The sequence below is a fragment of the Cydia splendana genome, chromosome 3 (assembly GCF_910591565.1).
Source record: "Cydia splendana chromosome 3, ilCydSple1.2, whole genome shotgun sequence".
NCBI lineage: Eukaryota > Metazoa > Arthropoda > Insecta > Lepidoptera > Tortricidae > Cydia > Cydia splendana.
In genome coordinates, this window is record NC_085962.1 from 3,977,164 (window position 1) to 4,001,634 (window position 24,471).

Genomic DNA, 24,471 nt, shown 5'->3' on the forward strand with positions numbered 1-24,471 from the left:
TATTTTTGCTTGTATGTAAATTCAATGTTGACGTGCAAAAGTGCCCTCGTGGCCTATTTGCTGAATAAATGTTGAAGATGAAGTTGAAGTCCAATGTGACGTTTCTTCAAACAAAAACGTCACTTTTGACACTGACACATCTAATCCATATCGTTTCTAGATCTATTAATTGACGTAGGTAACTTAAAGGGGCCCACTGATTAACAGTCCGCCGGACGGTATCGGCCTGTCAGTTAGAACAAAATTTTGACAGTTCCGAACAACTGACAGGCCGATACCGTCCGGCGGACTGTTAATCAGTGGGCCCCTTTAAGGTCGAATCAGACAATTAAAATATTACATAGTCAGTTGGTCTCGTGAAACGAGATATTGAATTCATGTCCAAGTCGGGGTTGGGTCTTGAGGGGCGCGGGCAACGATAATCGCACGCAAAATTGTACAGTGTGTTGCCCTTCGTCCGCCATCTTGTCGAAGTGGTATTGTGCGTCGATGTCCTTGGTGCGCGCCACGGCCGCCATGTAGCGCGCAGAGCGCCGCGCCGTGCGCGTGCGCATGGGCGACGAGAAGTCCACGTGGTACAGCCCGAAGCGAGACCTGCGTCACACCGTTCATATATATATACAAGTAAGTTTGACGAAATATAAACGGCGCGATTCGGGAAATTAATTAGAGATTAACTAGATACGATATAGTAAAGATATGTGACGTCCCACGGGTAAAGGTACCTTATGCCGGTTGGCGCCTACGCTATTATTAACGTCGCTTCAATATTATTGCGGCGCTAAGCGAATCTCTAATTCATTTCCCGAATCGCGGCGCCAGCTGCCATAAGGTAGCTTTTGCCGTGGAACGTCACATATCTTTACTATTTCATATCTAGTGAATCTAATGAATTCATTTCCCGAATCGAACCGAAAGTGCCGATCTCTCGAACAAGTTTGAACAAGATCGATCGGCTCACTTTATATTTAAAGCCTGACAACAGTTTATTTGACCCTCGCCATTTTGCGGATTTTCAATGGTACTAATTTCTTTTACTGGCAACAAGTACTCTTTGACAACGAACGTTGGATGTCATCGAATTTCGCCGATGTAAACAAATGGAAAATATCTACGAATTTAATCAAATATAAACGGTTTTACTACAAATATGCCAAAAAAAATTTCCAAAGATGCGAAAAAAAATGTAGTGAATGCAATCAAATACTTACAGCTTAAAAAAGACGAAGGATTACATAGCATTCCAATAAACAATGTTTTAAAGTTGGTAATTGACATGACCGGTATTGACATTTTATAGTGCGGTTGTATTGAACTGGTTAGTTGTTTGGTTTAAACTTTAATATTTCCTTTAATATTTCGTTTAAGGTTTATGTAGATCGATTATAGGAATAAAGGTCCTATAATCGAATTGGAGACTGAACGTTTTATAATCGAGGTTGGTGGTCCTGAAAGCGACACAACATCTGATGAAAATCAGACTTCGTCAGAGTCAGAAAACAAAGAAAATATAAATATTGAATATTTAGAATCAGATTTTGACGAATAGGTAAATTGAAAGAACCGAATTCTCTGTAAGCAATGCTTTGACATTATACGAGTATCAACATGAAGCCAATGCCCACTACCCCGACTATACATGATGTACGCACATTATTGCCATACGTAAGCTGTTTGCAGCGACACTATCTCAGGGTTAAATAAACTGTTGTCAGGCTTTAATCATATTTAGATATCGGCATCAGAGAGGTTACGAACACAGCAACATTGTTATCTAATGTTATTACTCACTGGTATCCGTCCATCCACTCGAAGTTGTCCATGAGGGACCAGGCGGTGTAGCCCACCAAGTCCACTCCGTCCTCCTCCGTAGCCAACAGCAACTGTACACGCTCAAGGTCAATACTCACTGGTATCCGTCCATCCACTCGAAGTTGTCCATGAGGGACCAGGCGGTGTAGCCCACCACGTCCACTCCGTCCTGTTCCATGGCCAGCAGCAACTGCACACGCTCAAAGTCAGTGCCGTTATAAACGAAGTGTGTAAGGCCTCAGTGGACGCTCGGAGCGGAGCGTTCGGCAGGGCGTGCAGCGTGGCGTCGGGCTCACAATTCATTTGAGCAGCGTGCACTAAGGCCGCTCCTATACGTTTGCATTTGTTTAACATGCACGCCGCACGCCCCGCCCCGCTGCACGCTCAACTCGAGCGTCCACTCAGGCCTTACACTAAACGTCCTACGAGCCTCAAAGGGATATATCTTTTCTATTTTACGTGGACTAGACATGTCTGGTCATGTCTGCCGGATGAATGATGACAGATGGGCCTAAAATAGCCAGTAGCTGGCATCCCCAGAGTAGTCGTGGCAAAGGCAGACCGAGAAAAAGATGGCGGGATGGCTTGGATGATTCCAACGGGATTAGCGAGATCTTGTTCAGCGCAGGGATTGAAAAGGGAGAGGGGAGGCCTTTGCCCAGCAATGGGACACACAAATAGGCTAAAAAAATTATAAGTAGGTACGTGACGTGTAGGTAGTATTAGTATTGTCGTAGTGCACTAGCCATTTTAAATCCTAAAATTGAGATGCTAACAGATTAAAAAAGGCGGTGACATGTGTTAAAATTTCATAATCAAGGCATACTTATTAGCATCCAGTCTGAAAGGCCTATCATCTTCTCCTAGCCGTTTCCGGCTACAGCGACTGCGTTCTACCGCTGAGAGCGTCGCTGGTGCGCTCTTCGGTGATTGACGTAGCCAATCTTTGCAGCAAATGTGCTGCCACGCTCGCTGCAGGTCAGCACCCCTCCGATATTTGTACGTTATGGTAACAGGTAGTCTGGCCTTTAGCTCGAGATAAGCGGTAGACCTATTTATATGGATTCGTATTACCTGTGCTAAGTAGTTCCGGTAGTAGTCTACCCTGGACTGGTCATCCAGCTCCTCCCCGGAGCCTGACACTCCGTTCTCCATGATGAAGATCTTCACGTTGCCGTACTGCTGCTTGATGTACGACAGCAGGGAGCGGAAACCCTCGGGATTAATCTGGTTGTTGAACAAATATAATCAAATATTATTATAGTTATAAGGTCACGCGCCGTGTGGTGGTCGGCTTTAGAATAGCGCCAACTCTCACATAGGATAAGGGTGTCGTACGAGGCGGCTAAGTCCACAAACGAAGCAAGAAGCTATTTCGTCACAGGGGAAATGGTCCTCTTAGCATTGGTTTGCAATCCCTGGGCACATAAGTATTTGGGGCCCTTTTGGAAAGTAAAGAAAGCGAATTAATCTAACATTTTTCTACTATGATCTTCTATTTATTATGGGTAATCAAATATACTGTTACTGTCTGTCCTTCGGGGCCCCCTGAGGATGGGGGCCCTGGGCACGGGCCCCGTGTGCCCTTATGTTAAAGACTGTACTACTGGGAGAGACCATGCTCGCATGTAGCCTTAAGGGGCCCACTTATTAACAGTCCGCCGGACGGTATCGGCCTGTCAGTTAGAACAAAATTTGGACAGTTCCGAACAACTGACAGGCTGATACCGTCCGGCGGACTGTTAATCAGTGGGCCCCTTTACACTGAGCCAGCTGGACGTGGCAGTGGGCCACTCGGGCCGGGCGCCGAGCTTGGCCCCCAGCTCCTCGAAGGCTCCGAAGACGGTTGTGCCGATCTCCTCGCCCGGCGCCACCGCGCGCACTGTCTTCGACGTGTAGTGGTTCAGCCCCATGAAGTCGTATGACCCTGGACAAATAATGTTTTTTCACCACACCAGCTCGGAAAGCTGCACTTCAAAAACTGATAGCAAAGTTGCATTTTATTCACATGTGAGGCAAAGTAATCAAATGCAAATTTTGAGTTGTTTTCTTATGTTAGCTGGTAGAATTGACTTTTAAATGATGATTTTGGATCATAAATATTTAACAACATTCATTTTGATTCGATTTGGTTTGATTTTGTTTGATATTTTACATTTAATATTTGCTTCGGGTTGGTGTGGTGAAAAATTTTGTGATTCACTCGGGGGCAAATTTTGTTTAACCCTCGTGCTTTGAAACCCTCGCATCGCTCAAGATTCCATTTTTCGATTCCATTCCATTATTTCAATTTTGGAATCTTTCGCTTGCTCGGGTATCAATAATAATAAGCACGAGCGGTTAAACAACAACTTTGCCCCCTTGTAAAACAAATAACTATTCCTACTCCCGTACTTTTATTTGCCATTTGTACATCTCTGAACACTCATTGACCGGAGCGTAGCGAAGGTCTACGTTTCGACTGGAGCATTTTGCTTTTGTATGTCCGGATGTTCTCCTCTACAGGTCGTAATTCTTAACCGAATCTCGTGAAATTTTGTGACTGGATTCTATGTCTAAATAAAATTTTTTTGTCCGTCCGGTTTTTTGATTTTTTTTTAAATGGCGGAGTTGTGATAGCTCGCGCCTAAACAAATAGTGGTATCGGTACCATACGAGTGTTTTCTTTTTGAGATATGTTTATAGATTAAAAGGCCAAAAATTCAGAAAATTTATTTCGCTGGTTTCGAAGGTATGGAGATATTTAATTTTAACTAATTTTAATTTGAGAAGGAGTAGCTAAATTTCGTCAACCCATCTAAGAACTATTTGGCTCAGTTTGTAAACGTTCGCTTTTTCTGTTTGCACAGAGGGTCTGGGTTCGATCCCCAGTAATTGTATGCTGGGATATTATTATAACTTTTTGTATTTTTTTACACATACATTTCGTATTGTTTTTTTTTTTAATTTACTATATTTAAAACTCTTAGCACCATGTTATTTAAAGCTCTGCTCGCGAGGTCTACAGCTCACAGAGCCACTAGTATATAGAATTCATTCCTAAAGTGGCCATGCACTTGTAACGAGCCACCTACCCTTCCTGTTTATACCTAGTATAAGGAAAACATCGTGAGGAAACCTGCATACATCTGCAAAGAAATTCAAAGCTGTATGTAAAGTCCCCAATCCGCATTGGGTTAGCGTGGGGACTATAGCCCAAGCCCTCTCGCGCATGAGTGCAGTTGGACGTATATAGGCTGAATCATACCGACGCATATGAGCAGAATCGATCAAGGGGTTATGGAACTAGGAGTACTAGGAACAAATTATTAAAAAACCGGACAAGTGCGAGTCAGACTCGCCCACCGAGGGTTCTGTACTTTTTAGTACCTATTTGTTGTTATAGAGGCAACAGAAATACATCATCTGTAAAAATTCCAACTGTCTAGCTATCACGGTTCATGAGATACAGCCTGGTGACAGACAGACAGACGTACAGTGGAGTCTTAGTAATAGGGACCCGTTTATACCCTTTGGGTACGGAACCCTAAAAGCATCGAAATGCCCCTAGTTAAATGTATAAACTTCGTTTTGCTTGCTCATTCGAAAAGTATAACTTACCCCTGATCAACTCGATCTCCTCCTGCGTGAAGGGTGGTAGCCTGGAGCGCGGCTCGCCTTCTTCTCTGCTCTTCTGTGCTATGTGGCGCTCCAGCGCCGGCGGCCAGCCCCCCGCAGCAGAGAATATGGGGTGGGAGTAGCGACCGATCTGGAATAACACAAGTTAAGGATGAATCACACTAGAACGTCCGGGCCGAGGCAACCGACACTTCATTTCTATAACAGGTGACCGGTTCGAGAAGTTATCGAGAAGTAGGTCTCGACCTACCTAATGAGCCTAAACACAATGTGTCTGTGTTTTCCATCGAGGAGTTCCGTTGGTCGGAAATGATTCTTTTCAGACTGCATGTTAGCATGTTATTTATTGCATTTTTATCGAAATTTTGGAAGTACTCTTCTTTGGAAGTACCTTGTTAAAATTATTATTCTAGTAGGATATATATCTGGCTCCAAAATGGTCAGTTTAATTTCGAAAACATAACCACCACCGAGTCTCTCGAGTGAGTCTCTTCCATTGAGTTAACTAGACGCCGACGCTCGGGAGACGCTAGTGTGGAGTAGTACATTGTAATCTGCTACTTTTGTTGAGTTTTTCCTAAAGCCCATTGCAGACGGGGACAATTTTTCGCCAATCTGATTAAATTGTCTCGCTCACTCGCTCTAAATTAAATAATGCCCCCAAACGCGCACACTAGCGTCACAATTTGGTATTCTTGCGTCCGCACCCCATTTTATCGGTAATATCGGTCATAATTTGCGGTCGTTCGGCGAGCCAAATTGGCGTTTGCACGGCCTACTTTGATCGGACAATTTAATCAGATTGGCGAAATACTGTCCCCGTCTGGTATAATCCCTTAAAAACGGTATAGTCGCGGACGGTCTAGAACGCAAAATGACTAGTGTAATATTTTGCCTATATCGTCGGGTGAGAATACGTTTGTGCCACACGCCACTTACATTGGTTTGCAGGAGAGCCAAAAAAGAAGCAAAAAAATATATTATTCGATAGGTTTTACATTTAGGAAATTTTGAAATTATTTAACATTTAGGCACATATATTGACTATTTAATAGTACCATTAGTACCATACAATTATTGTAAATATAGTGGCAATCATATAAAATAAAAGCATTTTTATGCTTTTATTTTATGATTGCCACTATATTTATTTTATGATTGCCATATCCGTTTTTGATGAGTAAATGTTAAACGTACAATGTATGATAAGACACAAACGTTTTGGATATGTCACACTTTTGTGATAATTTTCTGTTAAAAGAGTGTAATTATCCTATAGCAAAATGAGGATATGGCACAACATTTTTCAAAAATATTTTTTTCAAAAACCTATTAGGTACTGTCAATTATAGCATATTTTTTGTTATTTTAGGAATCATTAAAAAACGAGATTGCCAAAAATGGATATGGCACAAACGTATTCTCAACCGACGATATCCCTTTTAGTCTACATCGCGAACGGTCTAGAACGCAAAATGACCATTTTTTGTATATCACTAGGGTAGGTTAGGTTCGTTAGTTATCTTCAAATGGCCGAAGGCTCCGCTCCGCTCCGTTGACATCGCTAACGTAAAGATAAAACGAGTAGGCATTTTGCGTTCTGGACCGTTCGCGATGTAGACTAAAAGTGATATAGACAAAATATTACACTAGTTGTCGTGTATAGCTAGTTTTTAATCATACATGTTTAGTTTTAATCGTTCTTCTATGTTAATCTATTTTTGTGTGTTTATTGTCTATTTTTACCATGTAACTTGTGTCTTATTTTTACCATGTAACTTGTGTCTTATTTTTTACCATTTTATTATGTCACGTGTCTAGTTATAAGTCTTTATTGTTCCCCAATTAAATATTACCTTTTTCCCTAATTTTGTAAACATTTGCAATACGCTACTGTGATTGGTTCAATAAATAAAATACTTACTCTGCACGTAACACCCACGCCTTGAGTAGGCGTGGCCTAGAGTACCCACGGTGGGGATCGCCCCGAGCGCACCTATATATACGCGCCCACCCTGGATGCTTGTCACTCACTCATCAATAGCCACAGAGGCGCCAGCCTCCCAACACTCTCCAAAGTTTTCTTAAACATACATATGTGTTTTTATTAAACTCCAACTACACTCCCGGTAATGGTGGTAGCGGTATCAAGAAGGTAATCTGCAGCAGCCAGCCAGCGCGTTCCAGCCATCGTGTACGAGTTCCTGACTTCGGAATCTGCGAGCCCCACAGTAACTACGCTCGACATTATGGTCCTTCGTTTGCCGAATGAAGAAAGAAACAAGTACGCGCTGAATTTTAAGTAGAACTATACTTAATTCAGGAGAACAAAGAAATAAGAAAAACGAACGCGCTGAGCCCCCGAAGTTCGCTTCGGCTCAGACCTTATCTACCAACCTTTTCCGTAACCCACCATTACCGGCTTGCCGGTGGACCGTGCAGTGTTGTAGGTTCGCCTCCACTCACGTGTCCTGGCAACTTTAGTTGCATGTGTCACATGGTGATACCATCACACTGCTTTCGAACGCTCTAGGCCTTGCACTTTAGCCATTGCGGGAGATTCAGTGCACCGAGGGATCCACGCTTAGGGGCACTGACGCTGCGCTCGGTAGCGTCAGAGCATAGGCGTTAGGCAGGTAAATTTGTATATAGTTAGGGACCCCCCGCGTGTGTCAAGTGTTGTGTTGTGTTGTGTGCGTAAAAATCAAGAAAGAAGAAGATGTCGCAAGACGGAAGATCACTACGCTCACGCAAACGGGACCTGCCTGTCCCCACGCCTACGCCCTCGTCCGGCAATACTACGTCCGGCGCGACCAATACGTGGAGCAAAGGCACCAGTGGCGACCAGAAAACTAGTGATGAGAAAGAAAATGAGTCGGTACACTCAGACGAGCGTCATAACGATACAGTGGTAGTTCGCAGTCGGTCGAATACTTTAGTGCCACCCGTTGTTGCGCCGCCGCCGCGAGCGCCGTCTGTTCGCGAGTCAGTTAGGTCTGTTCGCGAATCGGTAAGTAGGGACCGCGATAGTGAATTAACCGTGCTGTTAGCAGAGCTCGAGGTTCGTAAAGCCGCTCTAGTCGTAGCCAAAGCAGAGTCCGATACTGCCAAGTTAATGCTGCAGATTGCCCAAGTTAAGGCGCAGTCTGACGGCGGCAGTGTCGAGTCCGAGGCCGAGGTACGAACTAGAAGTTGGGTAGAACGACAAGCGACGCTACAGCGCGAGATCGCGCGTAAAAACGTAAAAATCCCGCCGCCGAAAGAGACCGCGCCGCGCGCCGCGCCCGACCGGGCCAGCAAACCGCAACCGCGATATTTAGAGGTACCACACGGTACCTACCCGCCAATGTATCACAAGCCGCCTGAGTTACCCCCGTTCGGCGGAGATATCACCGAATGGATATCGTTTAGAGCGGAGTTCGAGGACACGTCGCCCATGTTTAGTGCCGTCAATAATGTCAGTAGAATCAGACGCGCGCTTAAAGGCGAGGCCCGGACGGCCGTAAAATCGATCATGTACACTGTTCAGGATCCATACGAAATTATGGAAGCGCTAGAACGGCAATTTGGCGACCCCGAGGAAATTGTACTTACGGAGCTGCATAATATCAAACGCATGCCGCGTTTGTCGGAAGACAATGCTAATATCTCGTCGTTTGCCGCGCATATTGCGAACGCCGTCGCCACCGTAAAATCATTGCGTCAAGAAAAATATTTGCACGCGCCTGAACTAGTGAACAAAATAGTGGACAAATTAAATTTGATAGTGCGTTACGAATGGGCCAAATATAGGCAGACTAATTCGGAAACTCCCGGCTTAGCCGCTTTATCTGAGTTTCTCAACGACATTAGTACTGCAGCCAAACGCGTAAACCGCAGACCAGCTGCTAGATCGCGAGCTGTAGTGAACACGGTATCTTTTGAACACGAACCTAGGCGGTCGAGCAACGCTCCCTCTAGATCTCGCGTCCCCGCGTTCTCCCGCGACTGTAGCACGGGCTCGGAGTCAGATTTCCACGAAGATTACCCACGCGAAACGGAGAGTAGGTCGCGTAGTAAACATACTGTCGCACAAGTAAAACCGCGCGAAAATAACAATAAAAAAAAACCCGCGTCAACCGGAGCTAGACCCAAACAGCAGGTATCGTCCGTCCCTGTCTCGCGCAGTACATGCGCCATTTGTAAGAGCGGGAACGAGCACAAAGTCAGTGCGTGCTCAAAGTTTTTAGCCGCGACGATATCTGAGCGATGGGATCTGGTGAAGGGTGCTAGATTGTGCTACAGATGTTTGGACGTGAATCACCGTAGGCCGTTTAAGTGTAAATACGTCGCGTGCGGTGTAAATCAGTGCGAAGCCGGACACAGTAAGCTGTTACACGGACTGAACGCGGCCGCGCCCGCGAACGGTAACAGTACGCCGGCCGTATCTGTAAACAATATTAGACTCCCGCAAACGTATCTTAAAGTCATGCCTGTGGAGGTGTCGGGACCTTTAGGTACCGTACAAACCCTCGCGCTACTCGATGAAGGCGCGGCAATGACTTTAATGCTGCACGAGACAGCTGACAAAATCGCGCCTCGTGTACGCGGAGAGACGCTAGAAATTGAAGGAATAGGCGGCAGAGTCACAGACCCTGATTCGTATTCACTACAGGTCGCGATTAGGGGTTTTTGTAGCCGACATTTGGAGTTAATGGAGGTGCTCACGATAGGCGATATAGGTATAGGTTCGCAAGGCGTACCACGTGACTTAGTCGACAAGTGCGAACATTTGTCGAAAATCGCGGACGAGTTAAGTTACCCGACGTCAGTACCTACTATCGTGATAGGCCAAGATAACTGGCACCTCATCATTTCTCGGCAAGTCATAGACGGCCCGCCTAACCTTCCCGTCGCGAGTCTAACTAGATTAGGATGGGTCCTACACGGCCCAGACCGAACGCGTCGCGCCGCGGTAAATTTTGTAGGGCACGCACGGCCCAAAACCGCGGACGACGAAGCTCTAGAGCTTATGAAACAGCATTTCGACATAGAATCGTTAGGCGTTTCGCAAAAGTTGCCTCGGGCCGATCCCGACCAACGCGCGCTAGACTTATTAAAAGCCACGTGTGATAAGATACCGGGGGAGAATCGGTATCGAGCGGGCTTATTATGGCGAACTGACGACGAAAAACTCCCCGATAACCGAGCGCAAGCGTTAAAGCGGCTATTCAGTCTAGAACGTAAACTAGACCGCGACGTAAAGTTGAAAGCCGAATATACGAAACACATGAACAACTTGCTCGATAAAGGTTACGCGGAGAAAATGAACTCGCCCCCGCCCCCCGACTCACCCCGGACGTGGTACCTAGCTCATTTCCCCACATTTCACCCACAGCGCGGTAAAATGCGGTTAGTTTGGGACGCGGCTGCTACAGCATACGGACGTTCGCTTAACAGCGCGCTGTTAGCCGGCCCCGATCTGTTAGAGTCACTTTTTAGCGTATTAGTGCGGTTCCGCGAAGGTAAAATCGCGGTAATAGCCGACGTCAAAGAGATGTTTTTACAGATCGAAATAGTAGAGCGAGATCGGGACGCGTTACGTTTCGTTTGGAGGGGGGAAGACCGTACATCTCCTCCACAAGAGTACAGAATGAAGCGGCTTATATTTGGATCGGCAGCGTCGCCGACAACCGCGTTATATGTCAAAAACGAAAACGCAAAAACGCATAGTACTGAGTTTCCGATCGCAGCTGAAAAAACAATTAAAAATACGTACATGGACGACATGTTGATCGCCCTCGACACGTCAGAGGAGCACGCCAGACGCGTAGTAAACGATATTTACGAGCTAAACATGCGCGCGTCCTTCGAACTCCGCGGGTTCGCTTCGAACCACCCTGCGGTAATTTCTGACGTAGTTAATAGCAAAGAGGAAACGTCTTTGTTAGGCGCGAGCGAGAGCGAACGTACATTAGGTTTGAAATGGAATCACAAGCGTGACACCTTAGGTTTCAACGTGAACTTTCGTAATACGCCCGAAGACGTACTTAACGGTCAGAAATTGCCAACGAAGCGACAGGTAACGAGTAGCGCGATGTCAATATTCGATCCGATCGGTTACGTAAGCCCCATATCCGTCTTAGGCAAGGCGTTAATGCAGGAAATATGGAGGACAGGAATCGGTTGGGACTCGCCTATACCCGTCTCACTCGCACCCGCCTGGCGATCGTTCATCGATAACGTACAACAATTACGAGACTTAGAGATTCCGCGACACGTGCCCGCATTTAATAGGGAGGCATATATGCATGTTTTTTGCGACGCGAGCGAAAAAATATATGCCGCGGCCGTGTATTTAGTTAGCGTCAACCCCGAGGGGACTAGAACTTCCGCGTTAGTAGCCGCTAAGGCCCGCGTTTCGCCTCTCCGGGTAGTTAGCATTCCGAGGATGGAATTGCAGAGCTGCGTACTAGCTACTAGATTAGCGGAAACCATAGTCAAGGAGTCAGATTACGTAATAAAGGACAAGTATTTTTGGTCTGACTCCAAAACGGCGCTCACGTGGATACGTTCGGACCCACGTAGGTATAAAACATTCGTAGCACATAGGTTAGCAGAAATCGAGAACACTACCACCCCCGCCAACTGGCGCTGGGTGCCTAGTGCAGCTAACGTGGCTGACGACACGACTCGCGGTATACCTGCGCAATTCGGAGTGAACCACCGGTGGTTCATAGGGCCCGATTTTATACGTAAACCCGAAGAGCATTGGCCGACCGAAAAAGCGCCAACGCCCGTCGCCGATACGGGCGAAGAGCGCGTCAACAAACTCGTATGCTCAGTAGGTGTCGCGAAAAATAAGTTTGAGTACCTGCCGGAGGTAAGTAGGTTCTCAAAGTTCGTACGACTAGTTCGCGCCACCGCTAGGGTTCTGGTTGCCGCCGAGGTATTTAAAGCCTCACTGCTATCTAAGAAAACAGATACAGAAATGAATAAAGGGCATTTAAATTTAGCAGAGATATTGCTAATTCGCCGGAGTCAACATGCTGCCTTTCCAGAGGAGATTAAGCTATTGGAAACTGGGCGGCCTCTACCGAAGAAGTCTCCGCTGCATAAGATAGCAATACAACTTGATAAGAACGGAGTCATAGTGCTAAACGCTAGAATTGACAAAGACGTGCACATACCCGTTCTATACGCGAAAGAAGATTTCGTCAAGCTGCTAATACATCATTTTCATGCGCTCTTCGACCACGGCAACCACGCAACCGTCATCAACGAGTTGAAGCAGAGATATTTTATTATCTGGCTGCGCGGTAATATTCGCTATATAGCGAACAAGTGCCAATGGTGTCGGACCTATAAAGGAACCACACTCAAGGTTCCTGTAGGCGACCTCCCGCCAGAGAGGCTCCAGGCGAATCAACCGCCATTTACCGCTGCAGCCGTAGACCTGTTTGGCCCTATGCAAATCACAATAGGCCGCCGCCGCGAAAAGAGATGGGGTGTACTATACACATGCCTCACGACACGCGCTGTGCACTTAGAGCTTGCCGCCTCACTTTCGGCATCCTCTATGATACTTTCCTTGCGCAGAATGATAGCGCGACGCGGCACGCCTACAGTTCTTTACTCTGACAACGCCACCAACTTTTACGGCGCAGAGCGAGAACTGGCAGAAGCCAAGAAGACGCTGCCCGACACTTTAAAGCCATTTTTGATCGAGCGAGCCATAACCTGGAAAAAGATACCGCCCGGCAACCCTTCCGCCGGCGGTGCATGGGAACGGCTCGTAGGCAGCGTGAAAAGGTCACTAAAGGTAACACTCAAAGAGAGAGCACCTCACGAAGAAGTTCTGCATACATTACTGCTGGAAGCCGAGCACATAGTCAACTCTCGACCGTTGACACCAGTGAATCCAGACCTAGACAGCGAAGCTCTGACGCCGAACCATTTTCTCATCGGGCGATCGAGCTCAATGTCACCACTGGGCGTCTTCACAGACGCGACTATGTCACTCTCGTCATGGAAGACAGCGCAGACCTTAGCCGACCATTTTTGGAGGCGCTGGCAGCGAGAATACCGACCCAGCCTCCTCCCTCGGCCCGGTGCTCATCAGAACGTGAAGAAACTACATGTTGGCGACGTAGTCATCGTGGCGGACAGCTCCATGCCACGAGGAACATGGCCTAGAGGCGTAATCGCACAACTCTTTCCCGGCCCTGATGGCCACGTAAGAGTAGCCATTGTTCGCACCCGCGCAGGTGACGTCCGCCGCCCAGTTTCCCGGCTTATACCTATATACTCCTCGCAATCAGACGGTGTTGACACACGTGGGGGAGATTGTCGTGTATAGCTAGTTTTTAATCATACATGTTTAGTTTTAATCGTTCTTCTATGTTAATCTATTTTTGTGTGTTTATTGTCTATTTTTACCATGTAACTTGTGTCTTATTTTTACCATGTAACTTGTGTCTTATTTTTTACCATTTTATTATGTCACGTGTCTAGTTATAAGTCTTTATTGTTCCCCAATTAAATATTACCTTTTTCCCTAATTTTGTAAACATTTGTAATACGCTACTGTGATTGGTTCAATAAATAAAATACTTACTCTGCACGTAACACCCACGCCTTGAGTAGGCGTGGCCTAGAGTACCCACGGTGGGGATCGCGCCGAGCGCACCTATATATACGCGCCCACCCTGGATGCTTGTCACTCACTCATCAATAGCCACAGAGGCGCCAGCCTCCCAACACTCTCCAAAGTTTTCTTAAACATACATATGTGTTTTTATTAAACTCCAACTACACTCCCGGTAATGGTGGTAGCGGTATCAAGAAGGTAATCTGCAGCAGCCAGCCAGCGCGTTCCAGCCATCGTGTACGAGTTCCTGACTTCGGAATCTGCGAGCCCCACAGTAACTACGCTCGACACTAGTCATTTTGCGTTCTAGACCATCCGCGAATAACCCTTAAAAACGGACCTTGAACGTTCTTACCGCATAGTCTTTCACTAGTTCCGTGAGCTCGGCGTCCTGATCGGTCGCCGGCTCGTACCACACCATGTGGTTGGTGAGCGACACCTGCCCTGTAACACAACAATGAGGACAGTGTGGACGCATAAATATGGGCCATTTTTATTATTACAAGCTTTTATTTACTTTCACCTGACCGTTGTCTGTCTGTCGGTCTGTAATCAAATCTTGCAAGTTAAATTTGATCCACTTCCCGGTTTCCGATTGAGCTGAAATTTTTCATGCATGTATAAATCGGATGACAATGCAATATTATGGTACCATCGAGCTGATCTGATGATGGAGACAGGAGGTGGCCATAGGAACTCTGTGATGAAACAACGCAACCTAATTGTGTTAGGGGTTTTTAGAATTGTCTCGATGAGTATTAGTTGTCTGTCGTAAGAAAAGTACAGTCAGCGATAAAAGCTTGTACCAAAAATGAAATTTTTGCCAATAGCTTATATTAAAAGTTGTCCCCTACACTTTTTTTTTCAAATTTGGGATTTTTTATGTTATTTCTACTCATAATCATGAGCTCTTTTCTTTTGATCCTAATAGGAGAAAGAAAGTGTCCCAAAATTTCCATACATTTTTCGATCTTTTCATTCCGTGACCGCCATACAAAGTCTATGAAAAACGGCAACGGAATGGAAATAAAAACCTTGGGACACTTTGTTTCTCCTATTAGGATAGAAAGAGCTCCTGATTCTGAGTAGAAATAACATAAAAAATCCCAAATTTGAAAAAAAAAAATTTAAATAAAATGACCCATATCTACACATGTGTTATTGTAGTAATGTTTAGTTCTATGGTTGCCCAATTAAACAGCACAACGGGTAAAGGGCCAACCTGAAACAGTTGCCTGCTAAGCCTCTCTTTAAAGTGGCCCACAGATTACCAGTTCGCCGGACGATATCGGCCTGTCAGTTAAACGCAAAATTTGACAGTTCCGAACAACTGACAGGCTGATATCGTCCGGCGAACTGGAAATATGTGGGCCCCTAATAGGGCCACTTGTCTCAATCTCATGCAGAAGTGAACCGCAACCTTCCGAATGTCGTCCACCCAACAAGCTAACGACGCCGATGACGCCAGGCGCTCCTGTCAGGGTTCTCCCACATATGTCGACGGGGAATCGGCAAAATCCGATAGGAAAAAGGTTTATGTCTGCGCAATAAGAGCGAAAAAGTCGTCGTTCGGCTCGGCTCGCATCGGCCGGTGCCAGCCGACGCGTCAGCCGAAGCTTTTTCCTACCAGCTTTTGCCGAATGCGCGTCGATATATCTGGGGAGACCCTTATCCGTGAGCGGCCACCGTTCCGTTAACTTTTTATTGCACCTGCCATCAGTGCCTGGCAACACGTCAAGCCTAACTGAATATTAGTTTGGTAATGACGTATATCCCACGTCTTGCACCTTGATGCGGCGTTCATCATATCAGCCAGAGGAAGTCCACTGCTGGACATAGGCCTCCCCCAAAGAGTGCCACAATGACCGGCCTTGCGCCACCCGCATCCAGCGGACTCCCGCGACCTTTACCAGGTCGTCAGTCCACCTTGTGGAGGGTCTACCCACCGGTGTTGATGTGGCGTTGGATGTCGACAATTATATGTAACTTAAAGATTTTGGCTTCTTACCTTTTACATATTTAGGCTTAAATTCTTTCTCATACAGCCTGTAGGCCTTCGCGTGCGCTAACATCACGTGCTTCGTGCACAGATACGCCCCCCGCTGCTCGGACTCCAGCCCCGGAGCAAGCACGCCGGTGTACCTGGAAGATAATATTCAGTGAAACCCCAGCCAATTAAGGGCTCTACAGACCTTGCAACAAACGGCATGCGTTTTTAGATAATTTCTGGATAAGTTGGTGCAACGAATTCAATCAAAACATACCGTACTTATCGCAAATGTGATTATCGGTGAGGGTTGTAGTGTCACTGTTTACGAGTTATTTACGAAAAACTATAAAGAGAGACCTTTATTTGACCACTTTGATGGCATGACTGATTTGCATATCTTCCAAATTACAGTTTTCTAGCACTAACGATCAAGATGCAAAACCGCGCACGGACAGGCAGATGGATATGGCCAAACTAAAAGGGCTCCTAGTTGACTGCGGAACCCTAATAAGAGAGACGAATAATTTAAACAAAATCCATTAGAGAGACCCTCTAGCGTCTCTCGAACGTCGGCGTCTAGTCGACTCTAGTGCTGCTCGACGCAACGTTGGCGCAACTGTTCTGTGCAGCGACGCCATTTTCCATAGCGCTGACTAGACGCCGACGCTCAAAGTGGCCCTTGCGGCCTAGCCTAGCTTCTTTTAGCTCTATCTCTAGCTTATCTTCCATATTAGTGTGACAGTGACAGTTGCGTTTCGTCGGGGTCTACGGGGCCTTACCCGCCATCGCAGATTGACTGCGGCTCGTTGATGGTGAGCCAGGTATTCACGCGGGATCCGAACAGCTCGAACACCACACGCGCGTAGTCTGTGAACCAGTCTGCGATCTGCGGGTTGGTCCAGCCTCCTGAGAATTCAGTTAGTTAAGAACACACCAGGTCATGTGGGTTAAAAGAAACAGTATGAGGATTCCTTATAAATGTTTCTTTTGCTCCGCTATTTCTCTTACCCTACTATCTAACCTTAAAATATTTGTATTTCAAAATACATGCTAATTGCAAAAGGATGACTCATCCTATAACGGTCCGGGCCCGACAAGAGCCGAGTACTCACCGAGCTTTCCGCAACGCCACCGAGTCCGAGCCATAAGACACAGAGGGCCTACCGCGATTGCCTTCCGATCGTGTTGCCTTCCTATCACACTTATGTGCGAATTTATATGTGCGACAGTGAGGCAACACGTCGAACGTGGTTCGCGGTAGGCCATCAGCTCCATTACATAAGCTACCGTCGAGCTTCTGTGCACATCCCGCGCGCCGAGCTCGGGCCGTTCCAGCGTAAGTCATTCTTAAATCTTCACACTAATAGTCCCCGCGTATTAGGTCACCGTATATTTGTTCGGATTTTCTTCCAAGAAATTGGTCATCACTATCATATCAGCCAGACGTCAGCTACTGGATAAAAACCCCAAGGATCTCCATAACGACTGGTCGTGTGTTGTCTTCGTCAACTAAACAAGATGATGGTAGTTTTTTTTTAATATCATGTCGGTGGCAAACAAGCATACGGCCTTACTGATAGTTAGGGGACATCGTAACCTATACAATAGACGCTAGATGCGTGGAATTCCAGGGAAGCTCCTTTTATGAAACAATGTCACCTCGGCTGGGAGCTCATTCATTAACGCGTGGGAGGAAATTTATCTTTCACCGCACTTTGTGCGACTTTTTACATTCTAGGATATACGGATCTTACTTAAGTCCTGGAGAGGCTGCAGCTCAGACGTCTGAGGAGCTACCGCGAAAACCGGAATTCGCAAATTGCGGGGATCTTTCTCTTTCACTCCAATGAAGGCTTAATCAGGGTAACAGAGAAAGATTTATGCCCACAATTTGCGACCTTCGATTTTCGCGGTTATAGCCCTGTACCAGTGGGGAGACACTCCTGACTTCGGGCAAACTCGGCTCCGCTCGGCTCAGCACTTGACGTCCCTTTGCGTGCACGACCACAGATAAGATAATTACTTGAATTTTGACAACCCTAAACAGTCGAAAGGGATAGTGCCATAAGTTAGAAAGGGATATCATGATTCGACCATGAATCGCAGAAGTTCGGTTTTGTAGGAAGTGTCCTTTCTGTACGGTAGTACTATTGCTTATTCTGTGCCTGTACCCTGTTGTGATCACAGGCTCTATTCTTTTCTCCAGCAGGTCGTCTATCAAAGCCCCCGTGGTAACGTCCTTGCCTTTCGGGTTAGGTTAGTCCAGTAGTATTTGCTCGATGAGGTCTTACCCAAGTCCTGGAGTGTCTGTGGTAGGTCCCAGTGGAACAGGGTGACCAAGGGCTCTATGCCTTTCTCCAGCAACCCGTCTATCAGGTCGCTGTAGTACCGCACGCCGTCCTTGCTGACGTGGTTCGGGAACCCGGTCGGCAGCACTCGCGGCCAGGCTATTGAGAATCTGAGGATGTTACACAAATGTGAACAAACATATTAAGAAATTATTACATCTAGGTATCCCTTCACTCTCGCTGTTATGAAGGCCAAGGAATAACATAGGTATACACCTTTATCTGTACCTGTGAGCACCAGCACATTAAAGTACCTATCCTTTATAGTTTATTTATACCAATAAAGTATAGGTACTTTACCAACATATCCATTCTCAAGCAATTAAAAATAGAACAGACTCAACGTCTACCACAACCTGCTTACAACGAATATTGCACGCAGCAGCAATTTGTCCATGTTGCACGCAGGGATACCAGCAATTTGGAACGCCTTATGGTGACCGGTAAAATAGAGGGGGTAAGGCCTTATAGGGGTAGAAGTCCCAAACGATGGTCGGACCAAATAGCGGAGGAACTAAAAATACCTGTCAGCGACGCTCTCCACCAAGCTACAGAACGGGACCGATGGAGACAACTAGTTGACGGAATCAAACGGAGTCACGATCCTCAGCAATGAGGGACCGATTGAAGAGAGAGAGATAGGTACTTTAATGTAACTTCGACTTTAACAACGAACTTCACGGCAGCAGACATTTTTTTGTTTACATAAGTTTCTGCGATCTTAACGAGATCGTCAATCCACCGTCCTCCCATGGTCGCCAAAAGAACCTAACTCCAGTGTGGGTCCTCGACCAGCTGAATGTTCTCCTTCTATCAGCGGTACCTAGGAGACGCAACCTACGCCATAGCTCCGATCGTTGATGGCCATGAGTAGCAGGCGTTCATAGGCTACGATGACCACTTAGCATCAGGCGGGCCGTATGCTTGACGTGGTATTAAAAATAATATTTAATAGAGAAAATCCGACTTTACAAAACAGAATGAAATGCCATTAATATTATTTACATAAACGAAGAAGTGACAAATCGGAATGAAAAATTACGGAGTTCTGAGGTAACAAATATTTAAATAGAAACTTTAAAGTCGGTTAATATACAGTTAGCTGCAGAGAGAGGTGACCGGCCCCCCGCATAGACTATTGTATGCAGGGGGGGGGGGGGGGGGGTCACCTCTCTCTGCAGCAGACTGTACCTGTAGAAGTCCATGTTGAGGTCCACCAGCATCTGGATGTCGTCCCTCCAGCGGTGGTAGGAGTCGCAGGCCACGTCGCCGTTACTGCGGTCGCTGATCACCTCTGGCCTGGAGTGCACGAAGCGGTCCCAGATGCTCTCGCCCTTGTCTGAACAACCAGGTTGCGTAAATCATAACACCCTATAGTTTGTTCGCGTGAAGAATGCAGTAACTTCGTGTTTTTCTCTCACTCTCACTGAGCGTAAGCGGAAGCGGAGCGGAAGTGCGTGCCCGGGAGCGCGGATGTCAAGTCGACATCTAGCATCGAGTAGCGGAATTCTCAGTACCGCTACTTGATACTAGAATTCTCTAGTGTCGCGACTCACAAAAATTGTATTGAACAAAAATTTACAACTTAATATTAAAAGCAGAAGCAGTCGAAAATAGAGTTCCGGCAAATCCGGTTATAATATTAGCTGAATATTGTTGAGCATTGACTTTTCGGTCGTTGGAACATCTATTGTCAAGTAGCAGTACCTACTGATAATTCCGCTACTCGATGCTAGATGTCGACTACGAAAATAATAGTCATTTTGGTACTAAAACTGATGTATGGAGTGGGCACTCTATGTATATTTAGGGTTCCGTACCTCAAAAGGAAAAAACGGAACCCTTATAGGATCACTCGTGCGTCTGTCTGTACGTCTGTCACAGCCTATTTTCTCGGAAAGTACTGGACCAATTAAGTTGAAATTTGGTACACATATGTAAATAAGTGACCCAAAGATGGACATGTTTTTTCATAATTTTAAAATACATAGGTTCATAGTTATTTAAGAAAATGGCCAAAAAATGACCATTCCCCCCTTCATCTCCGAAACTACTGGGTCTAAAATTTTGAAAAAAATACACAAAATACTTGTGTACCTGTAGATGACAGGAAAACCTATTAGAAATGTGCAGTCAAGCGTGAGTCGGACTTATGTACGGAACCCTAGAAACGCGAGTCCGACTCGCACTTGGCCGGTTTTTCTACTACTGCTGCTGCACTCACCACTGGCGTTCCAGCCGCCCTCGACCTGGTAGGCGGCGGTGGCGGAGCCCAGCTTGAACCCGGCGGGGAAGCGCCGCGCCGCCGCCGCGATGCCCAGCACCACACTGCTTATACATTTTACTTAATTACCTAATGCAATTTGAATAGGTATTTTTAGGGTTCCGTACCCAAAGGGTAAAACGGGACCCTATTACTAAGACTCCGCTGTCCGTCCGTCCGTCCGTCTGTCACCAGGCTGTATCTCGTGATCTGAAAGACAGCTGAAATTTTCACTTTCACTTTTTTGTTGCTGCTATAACAACAAATACTAAAAACAGAATAAAATAAAGATTTAAGTGGGGCTCCCATACAACAAACGTGATTTTTGACCGAAGTTAAGCAACGTCGGGCGGGGTCAGTACTTGGATGGGTGACCGTTTTTATAGATAATGGTACGGAACCCTTCGTGTGCGAGTCCGAAACCCACTTGCCCTGTTTTTTTTTTCCTATATTTAGGAAGTGATTGTATTACATATTTAAATAAGTAGGTAATTCATTTATCTGCATAAAACATGGGACTGAGTTATTATTGTGTAATAATAGTTCAATGTGCTAAACAGTCAAAAATATTTTTGATTCACATTATTGTGGCTGACTATACTTGCTTTCCATTGTATATCTATCAAGTAATGAGCTAATGTAATGAGTGACTTCCGAGTGCATCATCAGATTCATCAGAACAGCTCCACTGTTACCATTTTTTCGCATTGTCTTCAGAATTGCTACTATAGCATCGATGATTTCCTAAATGATGATAACCTTAATTAATTAACTAATCTGACCTACTTTTCTAGATGAAAGAACATAACTGTATTTTATTCGAATAAACTATTATAAATGTAACTAACTGTAACTAGAGATTAGAGATTAAAGTTAAAATTTTGTATTGCTAATATAAATTACTTATTAAGTAAATTGTAAGACAGGTACAATCATAATATTTTATTGTAACACCCTCACAGGGTAACATGTACGCTTCCTAACATTAAGTTTAACATCATGTATTTCTATGCATCAATGTACATGTATGGAATAAATTACAATAAACAATTAAGTACTTCGACATCGGAAAGTGGTTCAAATCATAATTATATGGGAATTTTCATTTTAACTTGTACTTTAAAGCGCGACTTAAGTCGTGTTTCAGTAACGCCTAACCGTCACATTCCTGACAAAACATATGGGGTTTGACATTGACCGTCAGTTTTGTGACGATTGCTAACCGGCCGTGTACTTATATAAAATTACACGTACGTAAATCATAATACTTACCCTATAATTACCACCTTCAAATCCATGGCGAAGACTGAACACTGCACTACGCCACATCGTCTTAAATACGAGAATAAATAGTACCTACCTACAACCATGACATCGAGCACAATTATTGTATTCATTGAATATTGTAAATTAAGTACTTATGATTTATGATAATGATAAAATAAACACAATAGTAGTTGGGCCATGTTCCTACACTACACTTTTCTTTAGATTTAGTATTTTTATGTTACAGTGAAACCTGGATAAGTGAGACTTCAAGGGACGAGCAGATTTGTCTCACTTAAAGAGGTATTCCACTTACCCAGGCTCTCAGTTAGCCAGGTACAAATAAATTTCTGTCTCATTTACAGAGGGTTCCATTAATAGAGGTGAGAATAGAGTATATTTCAGTTATAGAGGTGGTTAATAAGGTATTTTGTAATTATCTTTAAAAATAAATAAGGTAAAATAATCCTTGTCCCTAAATATTTTTTAAGTCTGTTTAAATATTTCTTTGAATTTAGTTTGAATTATTCTCCAAAGGATAGATATTTTAAAATTACATTAAATTTGATACGGATTTAATTGCGTCTTAGAAATTTAATAAATGAAAATTTGTTTGTCCGTGTTACTTATCAAGGTTTCAGCTTTCGTTTCGATAGTTTTAACTACTTACATAAAAAACTAAATCAAACTTGAAGTCGTTTAGACACAATTAAGCAAATGCGGAATTTGTGGATGAACTAAGAGTTAGTAAGAATATGGAAATTGATCAATAAAGTCCAAGTTAGAGAGGTCATAGATTGACGTTATCTCAGATACAGAGGTCAATTCCTATAAAATTCTAAAAAACAATTAGGAAAATGTAATCTTATAAATATAATCTCAGTAAAAGAGGTAAAATACAATCTCTGTCTCAATTATAGAGGTAAATGTGACTATAAAATCACAACAACTAATCCCAGTTATAGAGGTTCGTTTTATTTCACTAACAGAGGTAATTCAGTGCTAAAGTGTCGGGACCGCACCATGAGTCCCAGCTATAGAGGTTTCTCACTTATCCAGGTCCCACTTAACCCGGTTTCACTGTATATCTATTCAGAATCACGAGCTCTTTCGATCCTAATAGGGGGAAAAAAAGTGGCCCAACATTCTTATTTCCATTCCGTTGCCATTTTTCAAAGATTTTGTATGGCGGTGACGGAATTGAAGAAACGAAAAATATATAGAAAATTTGTGATACTTTTTTCTCCTATTAGGGTCGAAAGAGCTCGTGATTCTGAGTAATAATGTTTTCTATGTATATAAGTATTTATATATATGTGTATATTATATATATCGTCGTCTAGTACCCACAACGCAAGCCTTATTGAGCTTACTGTGGGACTAGGTCGATCTGTGTAAAATTGTCCTATAATATTTATTTATTTAATAATAACATAAAAATTCCCAAATCTAAAAAAAGTGTATTATTGTACAACATTAAATAATGGCCCAGTTGTTTGAAACGTACTAGTGCTCGACATGCTAATGCCCAATAGATGACACCTTGCTGGCATCTCTATTAACAATGACTTAAGTTTCAAGATGACATGTACTGGGACCGCGTCGAGCACCAGTACGTTTACCTTAGTGTTTACGTGTTTTTAGGGTTCCGTACCCAAAGGGTAAAACGGGAAACCGTCCGTCTGTCACCAGGCTGTATCTCACGAACCGTGATAGCTAGACAGTTGCAATTTTCACAGATGATGTATTTCTATTGCCGCTATAACAACAAATACTAAAAAGTACGGAACCCTCGGTGGGCGAGTCCGACTCGCACTTGACCGGTTTTTTTTTAACTCTTGTGTTTATTCACTCTGTAATCAAGTGTACACCTACATTAGATTATGCTTATAGGTAAATAGTATCTTCATAGTAGTTTGTGGTGTAGTAGATAGATACCACTCGGAATTATTGAACTGAAATTGGTTGGGTGTACCTTTTCATGAATGCATGTGAGTTTTAATTCGAGTTCCGTCAAACGGGTGAAAAATAGACTGGTGTATAAAATGAGACAAAACCTAGTAGGAAAGATTATTTACCTATACTGGCAAAACCGTTAGTGGCAAAAGCGCTGGTGGCCTAGCGGTAAGAGGGTGCGACTTTCAATCCGGAGGTCGCGGGTTCAAACCCCGGCTCGTACCAATGAGATTTTCGGAACTTATGTCCGAAATATCATTTGATATTTGTCAGTCGCTTTTCGGTGAAGGAAAACATCGTGAGGAAACCGGACTAATCCCAATAAGTCCTAGTTTCCCCTCTGGGTTGGAAGGTCAGATGGCAGTCGCTTTCGTAAAAACTAGTGCCTACGTCAATTCATGGGATTAGTTGTCAAGCGGACCCCAGGCTCCCATGAGCCTTGGCAAAAATGCCGGGGTAACGCGAGGAAGAAGACTGGCAAAACCGTTAGTGATACGTTGGTTAATTCACTGTCAACTCACCCGCAGGAAGAACACGTGCATACTAGTAAATATTGCTTGTTTCTATCACATATTCTCATAAAAATATA

At 44.7% G+C, this 24,471-nt stretch overlaps 1 protein-coding gene across 3 annotated transcripts; it reads right to left on the reverse strand.

Moving 5' to 3' along the window:
- Positions 1-313: 313 nt before the first annotated feature.
- On the reverse strand, positions 314-23,191 carry LOC134806397 (myrosinase 1-like). Of its 3 annotated transcripts, none has more exons than XM_063779658.1 (13): positions 23,164-23,191; positions 21,933-22,140; positions 20,622-20,725; positions 19,589-19,736; positions 18,341-18,507; positions 16,829-16,955; positions 16,068-16,201; positions 14,415-14,503; positions 5,413-5,560; positions 3,576-3,739; positions 2,887-3,039; positions 1,911-2,002; positions 314-594 (listed from the first exon to the last, which is right to left on the reverse strand). In XM_063779658.1, the coding sequence occupies exons 2-13, from the start codon at positions 22,055-22,057 to the stop codon at positions 345-347; spliced, it is 1,701 nt and encodes a 566-aa protein (XP_063635728.1). In that variant the 5' UTR covers positions 22,058-22,140; positions 23,164-23,191; the 3' UTR covers positions 314-344. The 3 variants fall into 3 exon arrangements, with proteins under 3 accessions (XP_063635728.1, XP_063635729.1, XP_063635727.1); XM_063779659.1 differs by having other exon boundaries at positions 21,933-22,135; positions 23,164-23,186; XM_063779657.1 differs by lacking the exon at positions 23,164-23,191 and having other exon boundaries at positions 21,933-22,166.
- Between the last annotated feature and the right edge of the window lie 1,280 nt (positions 23,192-24,471).